The sequence below is a fragment of the Bubalus bubalis genome, chromosome 4 (genome assembly GCF_019923935.1).
Source record: "Bubalus bubalis isolate 160015118507 breed Murrah chromosome 4, NDDB_SH_1, whole genome shotgun sequence".
NCBI lineage: Eukaryota > Metazoa > Chordata > Mammalia > Artiodactyla > Bovidae > Bubalus > Bubalus bubalis.
In genome coordinates this window covers 19,890,564-19,914,487 of record NC_059160.1, presented here as the reverse complement: position 1 = coordinate 19,914,487, position 23,924 = coordinate 19,890,564, and the positions used below count along the sequence as shown (strand labels likewise).

The following is a 23,924-nucleotide window of genomic DNA, read 5'->3' as shown; positions in this document are numbered from 1 at the left end:
CTCATTTCTTTTAATTCGTTTTTCTTTTTTCCTCTCTGATTCATTTATTTCTACCATTCTATCTTCTAATTCACTAATCCTATCTTCTGCCTCTGTTATTCTACTATTTGTTGCCTCCAGAGTGTTTTTAATTTCACTTATTGCATTATTCATTATATATTGACTCTTTTTTATTTCTTCTAAGTCCTTGTTAAACCTTTCTTGCATCTTCTCAATCCTTGCCTCCAGGCTATTTATCTGTGATTCCATTTTAATTTCAAGATTTTGGATCAATTTCACTATCATTATTCGGAATTCTTTATCAGGTAGATTCCCTATCTCTTCCTCTTTGGTTTGGTTTGGTGGGCATTTATCCTGTTCCTTTATCTGCTGGCTATTCCTCTGTCTCTTCATCTTGTTTAAATTGCTGAGTTTGGGGTGTCCTTTCTGTATTCTGGCAGTTTGTGGAGTTCTCTTTATTGTGGCGTTTCCTCGCTGTGTGTGGGTTTGTACAGGTGGCTTGTCAAGGTTTCCTGGTTAGGGAAGCTTGTGTCGATGTTCTGGTGGATGGAGCTGTATTTCTTCTCTCTGGAGTGTAATGAAATGTCCAGTAATGAGTTATGAGATGTCTATGGTTTTGGGGTGACTTTGGGCAGCCTGTATCTTGAAGCTCAGGGCTGTGTTCCTTTGTTGCTGGTGAATTTGCTTGTTATGTCTTTCCCTGGAACTTGTTGGCCCTTGTGTGGTGCTTGGTTTCAGTGTCGGTATGGAGGCGTTTGATGAGCTCCTGTCAATTAATGTTCCTTGGAGTCAGGAGTTCCCTGGAGTCAGGGATTGGACTTAAGCCTCCTACTTCCAGTTATCGGTCTTAATTTTACAGTAGTTTCAAAACTTCTCCTTCTATACAGCACCACTGATAAAACATCTACGTTAAAGATGAAAAGTTTCTCTACTGTGAGGGTCACTCAGAGAGGTTCACAGCGTTACATGGAGAAGAGAAGAGGGAGGAGGGAGTTAGAGGTGACCCAAATGAGATGAGGTGGAATCAATAGTGGAGAGAGTGGGCTAGCCAGTAGTCACTTCCTTATGTGCACTCCACAACTGGACCGCTCAGAGATGTTCACGGAGTTATACAGGGAAGAGAAGAAGGAGGCAGGAGACAGAGGTGGCCAGAAGGATAAAAGGGGGAAATGAAAAGGCGGGAGACAGATCCAGCCAGTAATCAGTTCCTTAAGTGGTCTCCACCGTCTGGAACACACAGAAATTCACAGAGTTGGGTAGAGTAGAGAGGGGTTAGGGAGGAGATACAGGTGACCTGGTGGAGAAAATGGAGAGTCCAAAGGGAGAGAGAGCAGTCAAGCCAGTAATCTCGTACACTAGTGAAAAATGGGTCCTGAAGATTGGGTTCTTAAAGGTACAAAATTGGTAACAAATACATAAAAACAAAAATTAGAAATTAGAGTAGAGTTTGGAATTTCAAAAATGCGATGTTAATGAAAAGAAGAAGGAAAAGAAAGAGAGAGAAAACAAACAAAGAAAAACAAACAAGGTTGCGAAAATTATAAAGAAACTACAGGTACAAAATTGATAACTAATACCAAAAAGCAAAAATTAAAAATCTAGAGTAGAGTTTGGAATTTCAAAAATACAATGTTAAAAAAAAAAAAAAAAGAAGAAGAAGAAAAATAAAGAGAGAAAACAAACCAACCAACATAAACAATGTCGCAAAAATTATAAAGAATATACAGGTACAAAATTGATATCAAATACCAAAAAGCATAAATTAAAAATCTTGAGTAGAGTTTGGAATTGCAGATATACGATGTTATATAAAAGAAGAAGAGAAAGAAACAGAGGGGGAAAAAAAAGTCACAGCAATTATGAAAAAAACTATAGGTACAAAATTGATAACATATATCAAAAGGCTAAAATTAAAAATCTAGAGTAGAGTTTGGAATTTCAAAAATGCAATGTTAAAGAAAAGAAGAAAAAGAAAAAAGAAAAAAAAAAAAAAAAAACCACGGTCAAAAAATTATAAAATATATATATGAAGTTTGCTGAAGAAGAAAAAAAAAAAAAAATAGGGTCTTTTTTTTTTTTTTGCAAAGTAATAGTTATAAAAGTGAAAATTAAAGGACAATAGAGGACTTAAAAAAAAATTTTTTTTTAATTAAAAAAAAAAAGAAAGAAAGAAAGATTGATCGTAAAAATAGTAAAAATATATCTAGGTCTTTCTCTGGTTTTGTTGTGAGTATTGTGGGTTCAGTTCATTTTTGGCAGTTCCTTAGTCCGACTTATATTTCTCAAGATCTATAGGCCCCTTCCTATGTAATCCGTAGTAACCACAGGGTTTTAATCTATGGCCTGTAGCTTCCAAGGCGTTTCCCTCTGTTATAGCTTCTTCTGTTTGCTGGTCTCTTCAGTGTCTGGTTCCCGCCCTGACACAAAGGGGACGGTGGAGGACCCTATTTTTTTTTTTTTAATTTAGGCTCACTTGTTCAGCCGCGCTGTGGGGAGGGAGGGAGGGATGCTGCAAACAGATAACACTGGCGTGCGCTCGAAGTGCCTCGGCCACACTGGGTCTGCCCCCGCTCACGGCGCGTGTAACCTCCCTGCCCACACTGCTTGGGCTCTAGGTTGTTCCGCCGGGAACAATCAGAGGCCGGCCCTGGACTGAGCTCCCAGGTCCAAGCCGCTCAGGTTCAGGCACTCGGGTAGTCCTCAGAGGCGCAGACTCGGTTGGGCCTGCGTTTTGTGTTCTTCCCAGGTCGAGCAGCTCAGGCGATGAGGTGCTTGGCGGGCGCCAATGCTGCGACTTATCGCCTCCCCGCCACTCGGTTATCTGGGTGTAAAACCGGCGCACCTTCTCAGGCAGATGTTGACCGTCCAGACCCCCAAGAAGTTTTAGTTAGCAAAGAAGCCTGCTTACAGTTTTATAGATAGTGTCTCTCTGGGGCTGCGATTGCCCCCTTCCGGCTCTGGTTGCCTGTCACCGGAGGGGGAGGTCTGCAGCCGGCTATCTCTGTTCAGTCCTTTGTTCTGTGCGCGGGCCTGGCGGTGTCTTAGGTTAGGGCTGGCTTTTCGCGTGGTAGATATCCCACAGTCTGGTTTGCTAGCCCAAATTATTTCGCTCAGATAGCGCTCAGGACATTCGGCCCGATTCTTACTCTAAGGGACACAGCCCGCGCCGCACTTCCCTGCCCAGCCCCCGCTTGCTAATGCCGCGTGCAGGCGTCTGCGCTGCTTCTCCGCTGGGGGAGTTCCCGTAGGGCTCACAATCCGCGATTTTTAATTGTTTATTTTTTTTTTCCCCTCCCTTTTATGTTGCCCTCTGTGCTTCCAAAGCTCGGCACAGATTCGGCAGTGAGAGGGTTTCCTGGTGTTTGGAAACTTCTCTCTTTTTAAGACTCCCTTCCCGGGACGGAACTCCGTCCCTCCCTCTTTTGTCTCTTTTTTTGTCTTTTATATTTTTTCCTACCTCCTTTCGAAGAGTTGGGCTGCTTTTCTGGGTGCCTGATGTCCTCTGCCGGCATTCGGAAGTTGTTTTGTGGAATTTACTCGATGTTTAAATGCTCTTTTGATGAATTTGTGGGGGAGAAAGTGTTCTCCCCGTCCTACTCCTCCGCCATCTTGGCTCCTCCCCCCATTTTTTTCAAATATTTAAATTATATCTCTATATTTTGGAGAATATAAAGAATCCCATGGAAAGAGGAGTCTGGTGGGCTATAGTTCATGGGGTCTCAAAGAGCTGGACACTACTGAGCAACCAACACACACACACACACACACACACATTTTGGACTTCCCTGGTGGCTCAGCAGTAAAGACTCCACCTGCCAATGCAGATGTGGGTTTGACCCCTGGGTGGAAAAAATCCCCTAGAGTAGGAAACAGCAAACCACTCCTGTATTCATTCTTGCCTGGAGAACTCCATGGACAGAGGAACCTGGTGAGCTATAGTCCGTGGAGTCGCAAAAGTGTAGGGCATTATTTAGCAACTAAACAATAACAACAACAACCACTCTCTAGAGTTTATTTATTCATTGGCATTTGTGGTTTTTCAGATAGTAATCCCGTATTTATTTTAAAACAAAGATATATTTTTTTCAAAAGTCTCAACTTCCTTACTATCAGAATTCTTTTTCTTCTTTATAAAAGGGGGGAAATCAATCTAGTTTCTGCCTAGTCTTATTATTTTCAAATGATCCATTCATAGTTATTTGCTTAACAAATGACTGGCATATAAGAAAAAAAAAAAACTATTACTTTGGCTACATATCTCTGAACTGGGTTTGAATTCTAGTCTATAACCATTCTCCTCTGACCTTATTACATGTTTCTCATACTCATGTTTCTCTTAACTTGGGTTTTTTGACGATGAACCATCTCTTTGCCCCCAGATAGTAACTGAGATATAAATGTTGAAAGACATCTCTCAGTAAGGGGCACTCTGTCTCAATTTTTTTTAATGGCATAGAAAATAGTAGAAAAGTGTCAAAGATATCACCTTGACATAGTAATTTGTAAGAAATTACACTGTGAGGTATTTACAGAAAAGGGAGACAATGATTTTAACAAGCCACCTCTGTTTCCTATAGGAATTTATAAAATCTCTGATGTTAACTAACTATTGGTTGGGATTATCTCCCAGGACAGATAACCCAGGACAGAGAAACTTGGACACAATTATCCCCCTCCACTGGTAAGTCTTTATTCTTGTTGAATTTTAATAGCTGGGGTTTCAGTACAGGTGAATTTTCTCAGGGGCACTGTAGCTTCTACTGAAATTGTATCCTCAAAGAACCCTTTCCATCAGACTTCTATGATGTGTTTAATAATGAGAAAATTATTGCAAATGTCTTCCCATTATCTTGACAACTACCAGCCAAATAAGGGAGGATTTCTGTGAATAATGCTTTTATCTAAGAAAACTATAGAAGCCAACACAATTCACTGGGCTTGAAAATGTACTTAAAATTGTGCAATGCTAGGATTCTAAAACAAGTGAAAGATTGATTCTTCTTTTTTTTACTTAACCATTGATTGGATGCACAGACAAATTAATTCAACAGATGAAAAGAATAAAATGTGTAAATGTTTCAGTAAGAATACACAGAATAACAAAAAATGATTTTATCTTTGAAATTTATGTTATAACTGAAATTTGAAGTGGACATTTTTGAATAAAAAATTTAGAGATTGACTAGAAGAGCACTTCTGGTAAAGAGAATAAAATAAGCATGGGCATGATATAAAAAAATATTTTGTTGCACAACATAGTAAGAAATTGGTTATAAATATGCCAGTATAAATGGACTCATGTTGTATTTGTTCTGCTTATAATGGGGTGGGGTCAAGGTGTATATAAAAAGAATGCCAAAATTCATTTGTGTTTTATAATTCCTTAAATTTAGGAAGCAGGCAGGATTCAACTAAAGAAAGAAACAACAGCCTCAAACTGCTAGATGTTGTTTAGTCACTAAGTTGTGTCTGACTCTTTGTGACCCCATGGACTGTAGTCTGCCAGGCTCCTGGATTTCCCAGGCAAGGATACTGGAGTGGGTTCCCATGCACTACTCCAGGGGATCTTCCCAACTCAGGCATTGAACCCAGGTCACCTGCGTGGCAGGTGGATTCTTATCACTGAGCCATCGGGGAAGCCCACTGGATGCCCTTACAATCTCACAAATTTGTACAGATTTGTTTGTTGAGGACACATGTAGTTGGAGTGAGCTCCATACATATGTGCTGGGGTGCTGACACTCTGAATCTAAACCCCGAGATTCCTCCACATACATGACGTTGGGCAAGGCAGCAAATAGAATCTTTGGTTGTGTTTTGATTATTGTTTTGTTGTGTCCTGCTTGTTTTTTTCCATGAGATAGAAATAGTATGGTAGGAATATGGGTCATAAAGATACTGCAGCTCCATCTTTGTCAGTCTGCAATGATAGCACAGAACAGGGGATATGCTTAGTTGCTCAGTCCTGTCCAACTCTTTGTGATCCCATGGACTATAGCCCGCCAGGCTCCTCCATCCATGGGAATTCTTCAGGCAAGAATACTTGACTGGGTTGCCATGCCCTCCTCTGAACAGGGGATACGATCTGCACAAAGGAGAGAAAGATGTATATTCTAAAGGTCTCATTTGGAGTGAAATTCTAGAAGTAAAGGTAGTGTGAGCATAAAGGGACAGTATAGATGTAATCTTGTTTCAAAAGCTAGAGTTTCCTTGTGTTTATTTGTAATTATTGCTAATGGGAAAGTAAACTATAATGGGATGGAAAATGCAGTGGCTATTTCAAATCACAAGAAATAATATAGGAATAGAAATATATCCTAGTATATGTATATAATACACTTTTATATGTATCATGTACATATAATATATGTAATTCTTTTTTTTTAATCTTTGATGTTATTTTGGGATTTGTTCCTGGAAATGAGCTAGGATTAATATAATCTGTGTTATGCTACTTCAAATAGAAAATTAAAGTTATTTGAGGAACTTATTTATTAATAATCATTAGTTACTAATCCAAGTGGTGATGCTACATTTTTTTCCCGAAGATAATATATTTAGTTTACAAGTTTGTCTTTGATCTCTAGTCTCTCAACAGTCATCTTATGTTAGGAGCTGGCAGTCATTCAGGGCTTCATTGTAAAATTTCTGGAAAATGGCTGAGGGAAATGTCACTTGGAGATAATGCTGAGCTTAAGGTATCACAGATGAGGTTAATTTCTGATTTTGATGATTATGAAAAATATTTGAGGAGGACAGCCTTAAAATTTATTACTTGTCCAGTTTTCCTGGAGAATCTAATGGAATTGCATTACTTTACTCATACTAGGTACTGTGGAAGGGAGGTGCTAAGTCTGGAAGAAAAGGACAACAAATACTCCAGCTGTGAGAAACTAGAAAAGCCTGAGAGAAATCAGGCAGTGTGTGACACTGCACATTTGTCCATAAAAATAAGTAACTTGGACACTTGCCATTCTAAATAATAATTAAAATTCATTTTAGACAGCACAGACCATAGGAGAAGTGATATGTTGGAAAAGTGATTTTTTTTTTCTGGGACTGTGTTTCAAATGTTTGACTTGCTAAGTGTAATTCTTTATTTTCTCTTTCAGGTTTATAAGAAATACAAGTGTCATAAATGATGAGATGTATTGTGGATACGTATATTATGCATCCTTTTATTATATTAAGTGCACTGAAACTAAAAATATTATATGCGAGAAGCTTGCCCAGTCAGTGAAGACTGAGAGTATACTAATGAGTGAAGTATTGGGTGGAAGAAAGTAGTTAGTGCAATTATTTTGTCCCAAGTATTATCCTGCACTTAAAGGACACTTTGGGGACTATACATCTTATTGACCACACCTATAGAATAAAGATACAGTACGACTACATTTCTGCCTCCCTCCTAACAATTTGCATTTTCTAACTTTTTTCTTTCTCTTCATTTGCTGAGTGAATGGGAGCCTAACGTCATAGTTATATTTTATGTTTCATTCACTTAATCCAGATACTGCTGAACATAAATACAGTATTTTGGATGAGAATACAGAAAACTGATAAAGGAAATGGCAACCCATGCCAGTATTCTTGCCTGGATAATTCCAGTGGACAGAGGAGCCTGGTGGGCTGCAGTCCATGGGGTCACAAAAAGTCAGACACGACTGAGCACACACAGAAAACAGAAGCTAGTTTTTCTTGCTTCTCCAGAAATAAGGTAAATATAAACTTTACAGAAAATCAAAGAAAATGAAATCTTGGAATATACAAAGAAGATAATACCATCATGACCAATTAGGACAAGACAGGTTGATTTACTTACTTTTGAGGAAAAAAAATAAAAGAGAGAATACAGTGCCATTTCAATAGATATAGAAAAAATGTTAGATAAAGTTCAACACCAAATCTCTTAAAAAACTTGAAGCAGAAGATATCTCTAATCTGATAAAGAATGTTAACATTAAAGAAAAAAAAAAAAACTAACAAAAGCAGCAACAGAAACCCCTAAGCTTAACATATTTCTAGTAAAAGAGGGAAAGTTTTTCTTTTGAACCCTGGAAGAATATAGAAATTATCGGTTATTTTATTCAACAACCTCTACTGTCTATTGGAGGTCCTGAAAGTGAAATAAAGCAAGAAAGAGATGAAAAATATTAAAAAAGAGACAGAAATAAGATTTTATTTGTAGATCATTTAATTCTTTACATAAACCAATATAATTTATAAACTATTAATTTAGCAAGCTCAGTGATAAATTATATATAGTATATTCCGAATTCATGCACATCAATCATAATTCTATATATTAGCAATAAGTAGTGCAAAATAAAATTTACAAAAGCAATACCATTAATAATAGCATCCAAAAACATAGTAATAATAAAGATTAAAATGTGGAAAATCTCTATATGTAAATATTATATGCAGTGTGATCCTAATACCTCACCTAAAGTTACACTTCCTTCTAAAGATCTGTACATCCAGCAACTGGTAATAACAGCATAGCAAGGGCCAGGACTGCACTGTCATGCCTCAAAGAAAACTATAAGCTGTTTGCTGCCAAATTAGCTAATATATACCCATTCCACAATGGAAAGAGCTTTGACAGGAATAGATGCATATTTGGGTATGGAATTCTTGTCCTGTCCATAGGGTTCATCCAGAACCAATATCCACAAACTGGAATAGGACCTTACATAACATCATGTCTGATGCTCTCTAGCATTCAGATAAGGGAATGGAGGATTGACCATGGGATCCACTAGTTACATAAAAACAGAATCAACACACAGCTTCAAGTCAGACAGAGCAATGGAAGGCTAAAGGTCAATTGAAAGCACAGTTGGAGATCCATCTCAAGAGTTAATACTACAACATGATGCCATCTTCCAAGTTATAGTGTATCCTTTAAACCAATAACCTTTATATGGTGCTGTGTCTTCAACAGATAGAATACATGGGTCTGGAAACCAAAGGGAGAGGCAGGAGTGACCCTTCTTACCATCATTTCCAGTAACTAACTTGGGAGATGCATTCCTTCTGTCAGAGTAACTCTGGGTTTAAGAAAATCTTGTCTGTAAAGAACAAAAGCTTCCACCGAGGGGCACAGCATCTCTTTAGATGAATTGGGATGAGCTATTTACTCTGTCCAACAGAAGAGGGGGCTGTTTTTACACCATAGGGGGAACAGAAAGAAAGACATTTGGCATCCAGTTATGCCATTTGAGGACATCTTTATAATCCCTTTAGATGAATTGGGATGAGCTATTTACTCTGTCCAACAGAAGAGGGGGCTGTTTTTACACCATAGGGGGAACAGAAAGAAAGACATTTGGCATCCAGTTATGCCATTTGAGGACATCTTTATAATCCATCCTCTATTTTGATGGTATAAAGGCAAATTCTGCAGTCTCAGCTTGAGAATGGTATGATGGGCTCAAACCCCTGCTAGGTGAAGGTGACTAAGATCAGCAGATGTGTGGAGAGTGAGAAGAGTAGCCAAGTCCCTTTGCTGTTCACCTCAAACTATCATAACATTGTTAATCAGCTATACTCCAATATAAAATAAACAGTTGAAAATTTTTCTTTCTGCACAACAAAGGAAACTATAAGCAAGGTGAAAAGACAGCCTTCAGAATGGGAGAAAATAATAACAAATGAAGCAACTGACAAACAACTAATCTCAAAAATATACAAGCAACTCCTACAGCTCAACTCCAGAAAAATAAATGACCCAATCAAAAAATGGGCCAAAGAACTAAATAGATATTTCTCCAAAGAAGACATACAGATGGCTAACAAACACATGAAAAGATGCTCAACATCACTCATTATCAGAGAAACGCAAATCAAAACCACTATGAGGTACCATTTCACACCAGTCAGAATGGCTGCGATCCAAAACTCTACAAGCAATAAATGCTGGAGAGGGTGTGGAGAAAAGGGAACCCTCTTACACTGTTGGTGGGAATGCAAACTAGTACAGCCACTATGGAGAACAGTGTGGAGATTCCTTAAAAAACTGGAAATAGAACTGCCTTATGATCCAGCAATCCTACTGCTGGGCATACATACTGAGGAAACCAGAATTGAAAGAGACATATGTACCCCAATGTTCATCGCAGCACTGTTTATAATAGCCAGGACATGGAAGCAACCTAGATGCCCATCAGCAGATGAATGGATAAGAAAGCGGTGGTACATATACACAATGGAGTATTACTCAGCCATTAAAAATAATACATTTGAATCAGTTCTAATGAGGTGGATGAAACTGGAGCCTATTATACAGAGTGAAGTAAGCCAGAAAGAAAAACACCAATACAGTATACTAACGCATATATATGGAATTTAGAAAGATGGTAACAATAACCCTGTATACGAGACAGCAAAAGAGACACTGATGTATAGAACAGTCTTTTGGACTCTGTGGGAGAGGGAGAGGGTGGGATGATTTGGGAGAATGGCATTGAAATACGTATAATATCATATATGGAACGAGTCACCAGTCCAGGTTCGATGCACAATACTGGATGCTTGGGGCTGGTGCACTGGGACGACCCAGAGGGATGGTATGGGGAGGGAGGAGGGAGGAGGGCTCAGGATGGGGAACACATGTATACCTGTGGCGGATTCATTTTGATATTTGGCAAAACCAATACAATATTGTAAAGTTTAAAAATAAAATTAAATAAAAAAAAATAGGAGAGAGAGACAATGAGTGTCAGTTGTGACTCTGAGCTCAGGTGCAGGGTCGGGAGCTAGAATTAATGCCAGACACCTTCCACTTACAAGTTTATTCCAAGAGAAGAGACATATCTTTAACCTCGACTTGCTTCATTTCCATGAAGAAATACATCTAGGCTGAAGAAAGTTAAATTGTACTGGACCCTATGATGTGATATACAGATTCCTCTTCAGGACTGAAGGGCTTATTCTCCTAGTTGCTGGGAGAGCTATCAGCATCCAACTATCAAGTGTGAGCCCTTGCCTCTCTTGAAGGGAATGAACTCAGTCAAGGTTATATTCCTTTCCCAGAGCAGCTCGTTTCTGCGATGTGGGGATATGAAGGCCTTGATGCCTTGGCCTAATCAGGGAAAACTCAGAAGCTCTATTCCAGCCTCAGAGCTCCAACTTCCCTTTCCCCAATTCTGCTTTCTTCTGTTTTTTTCCACAAGTGGACACACCAAGGATGTCCCTGATAAACCTCCATCATACTAATCTTGACTTCAGAATCTGCTTCCCTGGAAATCAAGACTGTAGGGGTTGCTGACAAAATTAAAGAAAACCTCAATAAGTGGAGAGATAACTACATACTTGGATTAGAAAAGTTCATATTTGGGGGACGTCAACTTTCCTAAATTTGCCTCTAGATTCAATACAATCCCTGAATTTTTCAGAGGGATTTTTTAAAAGTGATATGCTAATACTAAGATTAATACAGAAATGCATAAGATTTAGAATAGCCAACATAATATTGAAAAAGAAGAATATTTGCAGAAATTACAGTCTTCAATAACAAGACTTACTCTAAAGCCACAATAATAAAAATAGTTTTGACTTGATACCAGGATAGGTATACAACCACAAGCCCAGATCAAGAGTCCAAGAAGAGAGGATATAGAATGAGGTGGTCAGAAAGTAAAAACTTCCAGTTATACCATATAGTTATTGTCCTGGGGATCTAATGCACAACACAATGACTATAGTTGATACTGCTGTGTGGTACAATTGAAAGTTGTTAATGGAGCAAATTCCAAGAGTTCTCATCACAAGCAATTGTTTTCCTTTTTTCATATCTGTATGATATGATGGATAACTAAATTTACTGCAGTAATCATTTCATAATATATGTGAGTCAAATCATTATACTGTATACTTTAAACTTCCACAATGCCATGTGTAAATTATATCCTAATAAAATTGGGGAAAAAAGAGTTTTGTTTGTTTGATAATCTTCAGCAAGACTGATATACGTCTTTCTGTTTCTTTTTTTTTTTTTACATTCTAATATTTATGTAGGGGTGTCCCTTGTTGGCTATCTTTTCTTGTGCTTATTTGACATTTGTATAACTTCTTTGATAGTGTCAGTGCCAATCTTTGGCCTATTTTGTAATACTTTATTTTTAGTATTGAGAGTTCCTGTTGAGAGATATAGTCTGAATATCAGACATGTTATATCAATTACGTGAATGGCAAATATTTTTTTCCTAGTGTTTGATTTGTTTGTTCATGTCCTTAGATCTTTTTCAAAAAGTGGAAGTTCTTCATTTTCATTGTCTAGCTTTTTATTTATTTTGTTATTTTTAGATCATGCTTTTGCTGTTGTGGGCTTCCCTGGTGGCTCAGATGGTAAAGAATCTGCCTGCATTGCAGGAGACCTGTGTTTGACCCCTGGGTTGGGAAGATCCCCTGGAGAAGGGAATGGCAATCCATTCCAGTATTCTTGCCTAGAGAATTCCAAGGACAGAGGAGCCTGGTGGGCTACAGTTCATGGATTCACAGAGTCAGACATGACTGAACAACCACACTTTCACTTCACTTTGTTGTTGTAGCTAGAAAATATTTTTCGCCCCCAAATTGTAAAGATTTTCTCCTTTATGTTGTTTTTGAAGTTTCATCATTTCAGATTTTACCTTTAAGTGTGTGGCCCATTGTGAGATTTTGTTGTGGAGCTGTTTTTTTTGTTAGCTATTTTCTATGGTGCAAAGCATGGATACAAATTCATTTTTTTTCCCATAGTGATAGCCAGCTTTAGAAATTAATATGCTGTCTTCACTGAATCACCTTCGTATCTTAGTGAAAATAATCAGTTGACCACATACATAACAATCTATTTTGGACTTCAATATTTTTCACTGAATTATTTATTTGACAATAACATCACACTGTCTTACATATGATAGTTTTTTTTAAGTCAGGTAGAGATTAGTTTTCCAACTTGTCTTTTTCAATATGTTTTTCATTATGTTTCAATACATTTGACTATTCATCATAGGTGCTGTAGAATGTCATTCAGGCTAAATTGGTTGATAGATGTGCTCAGGTATACTATATAGTGTCAAATTAATGTGCTTCATTTCAAATGAAGCATGGCAATCTGTTGATTGAATTGCCTCTTTAACAAACTATTCTGTTGAAATAGTTCTCATATATCAAATACTAGAATGAGAACAAGATGCAGGGGATAAGTTGGATCAGAAAGCCAATGATCTGGCCAATGTAAAAATCAACTATATATGTAAGGAGATTCTGTTCTCTGAGACACTTTCAAATTCTATTTCTACAATACTTCTGTATTACTTTGAGACAGTTGAAGAGAAAGGGTCTATTCATGGGGAATAATGTATTAATTTATCCTATACCCATGTTGTGAATTAATACATTTTCACTTGGGAAAGAATGTCCCAAGTTTTGAGATACTGTGTTTTGGTGGGAATTGTTTGCCAATTTTTTTTTGCAATTGTTTGCCCCATGTTTTCCCCCCAAGATAAAGTACATATTGCTACATGGAAAGTAACCAAGGAATGACTTTTGCTTTTGCCCAAATGGCAAAGTGAAGTTTTGTTTATTTATGAAATCTCTTGACACTTGTGGGCTATTCTGAAATGAGACACGTGATAGTGAGTTAGGAATAATGCCAAATTGTGTTTAATTATACCATTTCCTCAAGGAAAAGTTCCAAGAGAGTAGAGCTAAAATTAAGCATTAAAATGTTTAGTTTTACTACATCAATGTTAACAAGATGCTTTAACTACTCTGAATTCCTCTCTCAAGGATATGTTGTAAGTTGGAAAATCACCTCTGAATATCCAAAACTTAATAGGTCAGTAATAAATGATTCTCTTTCTGTTGACTGAAGCTTTTTCCATATTTGCCAATTTTTAAAGTCAATTAATAAAACTCAAGGTTAAACTTTCATTTGATTTTTAAAAATAACTTGTCTGTGTAAAATATGAGTCAAATTCTATAATCTATCTTTTCCAATTATAGCCAAGCCTCATTTTATTTTATAAAGTATTTAATAATTTTTAACTTCCATTAATAGAGATATTATATGCTGGTTGTTTAATAGAGTAGATTACAATAGGACAATATATACATTTTTTTGGCTATTTCATTATATATGTTGGAAAATTTGACCATGAACTTGATTCATGCATGTGTATACACATGTATATATAAACATGCACACAACTATTTGATAAAATGCAGTGCCTTTTGTTTTATACTGTACCTCATTTATATTTGGGCTTCCCTGAGAGCTCAGTTGGTAAAGAATCTGCCTGCAACGCGGGAGACCTGGGTTCGATCCTTGGGTTGGGAAGATCCCCTGGAGAAGGGAGAGGCTACCCACTCCAGTATTCTGGCCTGGAGAATTCTATGGACTGTATAGTCCGTGGGGTCACAAAGAGTCGGACACGACTGAGCGACTTTCACTTTACTTCATTTATATCTTGGAATCTTATCGACATTATGCCTTGCATGATTAAAATAAGAAGCAATGAGAATAGCATATTGATTGATTACCTTGCCTTTATAACACAAAAGTGTATAAATTAATTTTATTAGGTCTACATTATTTTAAATGTGATTTAAGTGTTTTGATGTCATAAATGTAGCTCATAATATATTTTTAGTGGTTTTAATGCATTTCTTAAAAATGTGTATTAGCTGTTAACATGACTAAGAATAAGGTATTTTTTGATACTGAGTAAGTTAGATTGGATGATTTGATAATGGTTACTGATTTTGCCAACAGGATTATGAAAACTATTTTTCATAAATTCATTGCACCATGTGCCTATCCTTTATTGACACAGACATACTTAATACAATAAAAACATTTTGTTTTAAAAACACATTCATAGAGTATAGTGAAATTAATAGGGTTTTGATATTTCAATATATTATGTGTATATTGGGTTAAAGAAGTAGTCTCTAAGTGAAAAAATATGTTAGAGTTGTCATAGAGATAAATTTTAAACTTTATATAGTATATAGTACTTTCCCCGGAGAAGGCAAGGGCACCCTACTCCAGTACTCTTGTCTGGAAAATCCCATGGATGGAGGAGCCTGGTAGGCTGCAGTCCATGGGGTCGCTAAGAGTCGGATACGACTGAGCAACTTCACTTTCACTTTTCACTTTCATGCATTGGAGAAGGAAATGGCAACCCACTCCAGTGTTCTTGCCTGGAGAATCCCAGGGACGGGGAAGCCTGGTGGGCTGCCGTCTATGGGGTCGCACAGAGTCGGACATGACTGAAGTGACTTAGCAGCAGCACCAGCAGCAGTACTTTCCCCCCAAACTTGAGAAAATGGCTCGCTCTCTCTCTCTCTTTAGTCGCTAAGTCATGTCCAGCTCTTGCGACCCCATGGACTGTAGCCTGCCAGGCTCCTCTGTCCATGGGATTCTCCAGGCAAGAATACTGAAGGGGGTTGCCATTTCCTTCTCCAGGGATTTTCCCTACCCAGCAATTGAACCCGGGTCTCCTGCATTGCAGGTAGATTCTTTACCAAATGAGCTGTAAGGGAAGCCCAATTCATTTCTAGATTACATATAATCCTTGGTACAAAGTAAATGTTAGGTAAATAGTTGCTAATGCAGCAAATTTGTGTTCCTTTTTGGAACTTCCTGGATTTTTTTTTTTTTTCTGAATGTATTTTATCTCATTTGGTTGAATTTTTGGATGTTGAAGGTGAGGATACTGAGGGCTAACTATATTACAATTATAATGGTTTTTAATAAGTTAATTTTTAACACAATGTTCCCACAGAGTAAGTCATATATTGTAAGGTACTTTTCTAAGTTAGCTTCTGATACAATTACAAACTGAATCTAGTATCTGATATGCTACTTTTTAAACAAAAGTAGGAAGCAAACTATTTTTGTAATTCTCATGGTTTCTAATTCTTTCACCAAAACTGGGAGATTTAATCAATGTATTGGGTAATTAAGTGATATTTGCCATTAAATAATTATGTAACCTTAGAAGGTAATGCAGAAGAAATCCAAATAGCTGAATGGGATTGTTAGAATGAATCTTTTTATTTCATCTTTTTAGTTTTATGAACAAGAATTTTCTTAGTTTATATATCTATAAATAATAAACAATATAAACTGCTGAAAATTGTCTCAATTAATATTATGTAAACATACCTGAACAAATTATAGAATGTACTAGTGTCTTTAAAGAAAACATTTCTAAACAATATTATGTTTGTGTTCAAACGTTATTGACATGATTAATACATTTATTCCGATTTCCAAATCGGGAAACAAGTACATCAAGGCTGTATATTGTCACCCTGCTTATTTAACTTATATACAGAGTACATCATGAGAAACCCTGGGGTGGAGGAAGCACAAGCTGGAATCAATATTGCCAGGAGAAATATCAACCTCAGTTTATGCAGATGACACCACCCTTATAGCAGAAAGGGAAAAAGAACTAAAGAGGTTCTTGATGAAGTGAAAGAGGACAGTGAAAAAGTTGGCTTAAAACTCAACAATCAGATAACTAAGATCATGGCATCTGGTCCCATCACTTCATGGCAAATATATGAGGAAACAGTGGAAACAGTGGCAGATTTTATTTTTGGGGGGCTCCAAAATCACTGCAGATGGTGATTGCAGCCATGAAATTAAAAGACATTTGTTCCTTGGAAGAAAAGTTATGACCAACTTAGACAGCATATTCAAAAGCAGAGACATTGCCAACAAAGGTCTGTCTTGTCAAAGCTATGGTTTTTCCAGTAGTCATGTATGGATGTGAGAGTTGGACTATAAAGAAAGCTGAGTGCTGAAGAATTGATGCTTTTGAACTGTGGTATTGGAGAAGACTCTTGAGAGTCCCTTGGACTGCAAGGAGATCCAACCAGTCCATCCTAAAGGAAATCAGTCCTGAGTATACATTAGAAGGACTGATGTTGAAGCTGAAATTCCAATACTTTGGCCACCTGATGTGAAGAATTGACTCATCTGAAAAGACCCTGATGCTGGGAAAGATTGAGGGCAGGAAAAGGGGATGACAGAGGATGAGATTGTTGGATGGCATCACCGACTCAATGGACATGAGTTTGAGTAAAACTCCGGGAGTTAGTGATGGACAGGGAGGCCTGGCATGCTGCAGTCCATGGGGTCGCAAAGAGTTGGACACAGCTGAGCAGCTGAACTGAAATGAATACATTGATATTGTTTTTGTAAATATCTACTAATTATTTTAATTGCAAAGTTTATTTCTTAGAGATTAAACTGATATATATAGGAATAAAACAAATATAAAATTCATTTCTTTTGCTGTCTCGTACACAGGGTTATTGTTACCATCTTTCTAAATCCATATTATGCGTTAGTATACTGTATTGGTGTTTTTCTTTCTGGCTTACTTCACTCTGTATAATAGGCTCCAGTTTCATCCACCTCATTAGAACTGATTCAAATGTATTATTTTTAATGGCTGAGTAATACTCCATTGTGTATATGTACCACTGCTTTCTTATCCATTCATCTGCTGATGGACATCTAGGTTGCTTCCGTGTCCTGGCTATTATAAACAGTGCTGCAATGAACATTGGGGTACACGTGTCTCTTTCCCTTCTGGTTTCCTCAGTATGTATGCCCAGCAGTGGGATTGCTGGATCATAAGGCAGTTCTATTTCCAGTTTTTTAAGGAATCTCCACACTGTTCTCCATAGTGGCTGTACTAGTTTGCATTCCCACCAACAGTGTAAGAGGGTTCCCTTTTCTCCACACCCTCTCCAGCATTTATTGCTTGTAGAGTTTTGGATCGCAGCCATTCTGACTGGTGTGAAATGGTACCTCATAGTAGTTTTGATTTGCATTTCTCTGATAATGAGTGATGTTGAGCATCTTTTCATGTGTTTGTTAGCCATCTGTATGTCTTCTTTGGAGAAATGTCTATTTAGTTCTTTGGCCCATTTTTTGATTGGGTCATTTATTTTTCTGGAGTTGAGCTGTAGGAGTTGCTTGTATATTTTTGAGATTAGTTGTTTGTCTATTGCTTCATTTGCTATTATTTTCTCCCATTCTGAAGGCTGTCTTTTCACCTTGCTAATAGTTTCCTTTGATGTGCAGAAGCTTTTAAGGTTAATTAGGTCCCATTTGTTTATTTTTGCTTTTATTTCCAATATTCTGGGAGGTGGGTCATAGAGGATCCTGCTGTGATGTATGTCGGAGAATGTTTTGCCTATGTTCTCCTCTAGGAGTTTTATAGTTTCTGGTCTTATGTTTAGATCTTTAATCCATTTTGAGTTTATTTTTGTGTATGGTGTTAGAAAGTGTTCTAGTTTCATTCTTTTTCAAGTGGTTGACCAGATTTCCCAGCACCACTTGTTAAAGAGATTGTCTTTAATCCATTGTATATTCTTGCCTCCTTTGTCAAAGATAAGGTGTCCATATGTGCGTGGATTTATCTCTGGGCTTTCTATTTTGTTCCATTGATCTATATTTCTGTCTTTGTGCCAGTACCATACTGTCTTGATGACTGTGGCTTTGTAGTAGAGCCTGCAGTCAGGTGGGTTGATTCCTCCAGTTCTATTCTTCTTTCTCAAGATCGCTTTGACTATTCGAGGTTTTTTGTATTTCCATACAAATTGTGAAATTATTTGTTCTAGCTCTGTGAAGAATACTGTTGGTAGCTTGATAGGGATTGCATTGAATCTATAGATTGCTTTGGGTAGTATACTCATTTTCACTATATTGATTCTTCCAATCCATGAACATGGTATATTTCTCCATCTGTTAGTGTCCTCTTTGATTTCTTTCACCAGTGTTTCATAGTTTTCTATATATAGGTCTTTAGTTTCTTTAGGTAGATATATTCCTAAGTATTTTATTCTTTCCATTGCAATGGTGAATGGAATTGTTTCCTTAATTTCTCTTTCTGTTTTCTCATTATTAGTGTATAGGAATGCAAGGGATTTCTGGGTGTTGATTTTATATCCTGCAACTTTACTATAGTCATTGATTAGTTCTAGTAATTTTCTGGTGGAGTCTTTGGGGTTTTCTATGTAGAGGATCATGTCATCTGCAAATAGTGAGAGTTTTACTTCTTCTTTTCCAATATGGATTCCTTTTATTTCTTTTTCTGCTCTGATTGCTGCGGCCAAAACTTCCAAAACTATGTTGAATAGTAATGGTGAAAGTGGGCACCCTTGTCTTGTTCCTGACTTTAGAGGAAATGCTTTCAATTTTTCACCATTGAGGATAATGTTTGCTGTGGGTTTGTCATACATAGCTTTTATTATGTTGAGGTATGTTCCTTCTATTCCTGCTTTCTGGAGAGTTTTTATCATAAATGGATGTTGAATTTTGTCAAAGGCTTTCTCTGCATCTATTGAGATAATCATATGGTTTTTATTTTTCAATTTGTTAATGTGGTGTATTACATTGATTGATTTGCGGATATTGAAGAATCCTTGCATCCCTGGGATAAAGCCCACTTGGTCCTGGTGTATGATCTTTTTAATGTGTTGACGGATTCTGATTGCTAGAATTTTGTTAAGGATTTTTGTATCTATGTTCATCAGTGATATTGGCCTGTAGTTTTCTTTTTTTGTGGGATCTTTGTCAGGTTTTGGTATTAGGGTGATGGTGGCCTCATAGAATGAGTTCGGAAGTTTACCATCCTCTGCAATTTTCTGGAAGAGTTTGAGCAGGATAGGTGTTAGCTCTTCTCTAAATTTTTGGTAGAATTCAGCTGTGAAGCCATCCGGACCTGGGCTTCTGTTTGCTGGAATTTTTGATTAGTTTCAATTTCCATGCTTGTGATGGGTCTGTTAAGATTTTCTATTTCTTCCTGGTCGAGTTTTGGAAAGTTGTACTTTTCTAAGAATTTGTCCATTTCTTCCACGTTGTCCATTTTATTGGCATATAATTGTTGATAGTACTTTCTTATGATCCTTTGTATTTCTGTGTTGTCTGTTGTGATCTCTCCATTTTCATTTCTAATTTTATTGATTTGATTTTTCTCCCTTTGTTTCTTGATGAGTCTGGCTAATGGTTTGTCAATTTTATTTATCCTTTCAAAAAACCAGCTTTTGGTTTTGTTGATTTTTGCTATGGTCTCTTTTGTTTCTTTTGCATTTATTTCTGCTCTAAGCTTTAAGATTTCTTTCCTTCTACTAACCCTGGGGTTCTTCATTTCTTCTTTTTCTAGTTGCTTTAGATGTAGAGTTAGGTTATTTATTTGACTTTTTACTTGTTTCTTGAGGTGTGCGTGTATTGCTATGAACTTTCCCCTTAGGACTGCTTTTACCGTGTCCCACAGGTTTTGGGTTGTTGTGTTTTCATTTTCATTCATTTCTATGCAAATTTTGATTTCTTTTTTGATTTCTTCTGTGATTTGTTGGTTATTCAGCAGCGTGTTGTTCAGCCTCCATATGTTGGAATTTTTAATAGTTTTTCTCCTATAATTGAGATCTAATCTTACTGCATTGTGGTCAGAAAAGATGCTTGGAATGATTTCTATTTTTTTGAATTTACCAAGGCTAGCTTTATGGCCCAGGATGTGATCTATCCTGGAGAAGGTTCCATGTGCACTTGAGAAAAAGGTGAAATTCATTGTTTTGGGATGAAATGTCCTATAGATATCAATTAGGTCTAACTGGTCTATTGCATCATTTAAAGTTTGTGTGTCCTTGTTAATTTTCTGTTTAGTTGATCTATCCATAGGTGTGAGTGGGGTATTAAAGTCTCCCACTATTATTGTGTTATTGTTAATTTCTCCTTTCATACTTGTTAGTATTTGTCTTACATATTGCGGTGCTCCCGTGTTGGGTGCATATATATTTATAATTGTTATCTCTTCTTCTTGGATTGATCCTTTGATCATTATGTAGTGACCTTGTCTCTTTTCACAGCCTTTGTTTTAAAGTCTATTTTATCTGTTATGAGTATTGCTACTCCTGCTTTCTTTTGGTCCCTATTTGCATGGAAAATCTTTTTCCAGCCCTTCACTTTCAGTCTGTATGTGTCCCCTGTTTTGAGGTGGGTCTCTTGTAGACAACATATGTAGGGGTCTTGTTTTTGTATCCATTCAGCCAGTCTTTGTCTTTTGGTTGGGGCATTCAACCCATTTACATTTAAGGTAATTATTGATAAGTATGATCCCGTTGCCATTTACTTTATTGTTTGGGGTTTGAATTTATACACTGTTTTTGTGTTTCCTGTCTAGAGAATATCCTTTAGTATTTGTTGGAGAGCTGGTTTGGTGGTGCTGAATTCTCTCAGCTTTTGCTTGTCTGAAAAGCTTTTGATTTCTCCTTCATACTTGAATGAGATCCTTGCTGGGTACAATAATCTGGGCTGTAGGTTATTTTCTTTCATCATTTTAAGTATGTCTTGCCATTCCCTCCTGGCTTGAAGAGTTTCTATTGAAAGATCAGCTGTTATCCTTATGGGTATTCCCTTGTGTGATAGAGGGATGGTATGGGGAGGGAGGAGGGTTCAGGATGGGGAACACATGTATACCTGTGGCGGATTCATTTTGATGTTTGGCAAAACTAATACAATTATGTAAAGTTTAAAAATAAAATAAAACTAAAAAAAATTTTTTTAATTAAAAAAATTTAAAAAAATTCATTTCTATCTATATATTACTGCAGAAAGTTTAATATGCTAATCAGTGGATTTTAAATTGAGGGCAGAATCTACAGCAATGAAATCTACTGGGACAAGGTCAGAATGAAGGCAAATTATGAAATGGAGACAACCTTGCTTAATAGATATGAATATACACAATTGCTATTATTTTCATTTTTTCAAAGGAATATGTTTAAAACAAAATAGACCAGAACAGCTGATTAGCCAATAAAAACATCTCCCCCCAAATGACTATTTTGCTCCTCAATGGCAATTGTTTTTAATAATTTGTCTTTATTTTTTATGGTGATTGTAGCTTTAATATTTGTACTATGCTATATAGATTTATAACTTTAGAAGTTGTCTACTGGCTTTTGTTTTGATAAATGAATTCTTTTTTTTTTTTTTGAAGAATTCAGTCTCTCAATTCTTTTCCCTGACCCCCTCATGTGAGTGAAAGTCACTCAGTTGTGTCCTACTATTTGTGACCCCATGGCTTGTAGTCCACCAGGCTCCTCTGTCCATGGACTTCTCCAGGCAAGAATACTAAAGTGGGTAGCCATTTCCTTCTCTAGGAGATCTTCCCCACCCAGGGATTGAACTTGGGTCTCCTGCCTTGCTGCTGCGGCTGCTGCTAAGTCGCTTCAGTCGTGTCCGACTCTGTGCGACCCCATAGACGGCAGCCCACCAGGCTCCCCCGTCCCTGGGATTCTCCAGGCAAGAACACTGGAGTGGGTTGCCATTTCCTTCTCCAATGCATGAAAGTGAAAGTGAAGTCTCTCAGTCATGTCTGACTCCTAGCGATCCCATAGACTGTAGCTCACAAGGCCCCTCCTTCCATGGGATTTTCCAGGCAAGAGTAATGGAGTGGGTTGCCATTGCCTTCTCCGCTCCTGCCTTGTAGCCAGATTCTTTACCAGCTGAACCACCAGGGAAACCCCCTCATACAAACCTTTATTTCTTATTGTCACAGCCATGTGTCTCTTACAAAAAAATACATTTAATTTTGTACTAGAGTGTAGCCAATTTAACAATGTTGTGATGGTTTCAGGTGTTCTACAAAGGGACTCAGCCATACATATACATGTATCCATTTGCCTCCAAACTTCTCTCCTATCCAGGCTGCCAATAACATTGAGCAGAGTTCCCTACGCTATACAGTAGTTCCTTATAACCATGTATCTCAAAATTCTTCACTTCCTCCTATTTCTTCTGTCTTCCCTCCCCCTGTCTCTTAATCTCTGTAATTTGATCCTTTCCTTTTATCCTGCTAATATTTAAATATTATGAATAGCATACCTATGTACCATAGCCATAATTATTTCATGATTTTACCACTGGTTGATTTTAAGAGTGAATTTTTAAAATGCATTTATTTACCACATTCAGTTCAGTTCAGTGCAGTTGCTCAGTCGTGTCAGACTCTTTGCAACCCCATGAATCGCAGCATGCCAGGCCTCCCTGTCCATCACCAACTCCCGGAGTTCACTGAGATGCAGGGAAAGATTTGCAGTCACTTCACTGAAATTAATCATTATGCAATAAAAATGTGATAACATTATTATTGCATAATGATTGATTTCAGTGAAGTGACTGCAAATCTTTCCCTGCATCTCCACTAAGCAATTCAAAAGACAACATTCTTAGCATAAATTTCAGATTGAATACTATTACTATGTCTCACTGATTGTTCAGTCATGCCAAATTTGTGTTTGCCCCACATTTGAAAAAGGTATTCCTGTATTTGCTTTTGCTCTTGATTGTCTAGTTCCCATTCTTCTTTCCTTATTTTTTAAAATATCATAACCTCCATATTTTTGGATTGTCTTATTGCATATTCTGTGGAGTGTCCTGTTCTCTCACTGTCCTCTTTCTCAGGGTTCCTAGTCCTCTGAGCTCATTTTGCACAAGCATTTTGCAAAAACTGTTGCAATAATCAGTCTGGAACATGTTACTGCTCTTGGGAAGATTGTGCACTGTTAGCCAGATTCCATTTGTCAGGTTTTAGTCACTGCTTTCTTTTGCTGGCTTGTTATTTTTCAGATAGTACTATGTTTGTGGATATATCTGGTGATGAAGGAGATCTGATTCAGACTATCAGGATAAAGAATCTTTGGTCGTGAAACACACCCAAAAGTCAATGTGCATCAAATTTCTGGGACTAGGTCAGTGGATCAGAAACTGAGAAAATGAAATTATTCTTATTCAGGAGAGATGAAAACCAAATATTTGACATACTTCTCATTGTCAAATTTGTCAAGGGAGTCAGAAGTTGAAAATGAGGAACATATTATGAAGAAATTGAAAAGAAAGGGGAAAT

At 37.2% G+C, this 23,924-nt stretch overlaps 1 protein-coding gene across 7 annotated transcripts in view; it reads left to right on the top strand.

The window, feature by feature from the left end:
• Positions 1–9,230, top strand: part of CLEC12A (C-type lectin domain family 12 member A) — a 35,433-nt gene extending 26,203 nt beyond the window's left edge. For 4 of the 7 annotated variants that reach the window (XM_044941086.2, XM_044941082.2, XM_025283210.3 and 1 more), the window contains exons 6-7: positions 4,578–4,681; positions 7,113–7,394. In XM_044941086.2, the coding sequence (XP_044797021.2) occupies positions 4,578–4,681; positions 7,113–7,287 (279 nt within the window). In that variant the 3' untranslated portion in view covers positions 7,288–7,394. Of the gene's footprint in view, positions 1–4,577; positions 4,682–7,112; positions 7,395–7,510 lie in introns of those variants that run through there. The other 3 variants (XR_006550383.2, XM_044941083.2, XM_045165296.1) reach the window with 3 other exon arrangements.
• The last annotated feature ends 14,694 nt before the right edge of the window (positions 9,231–23,924 follow it).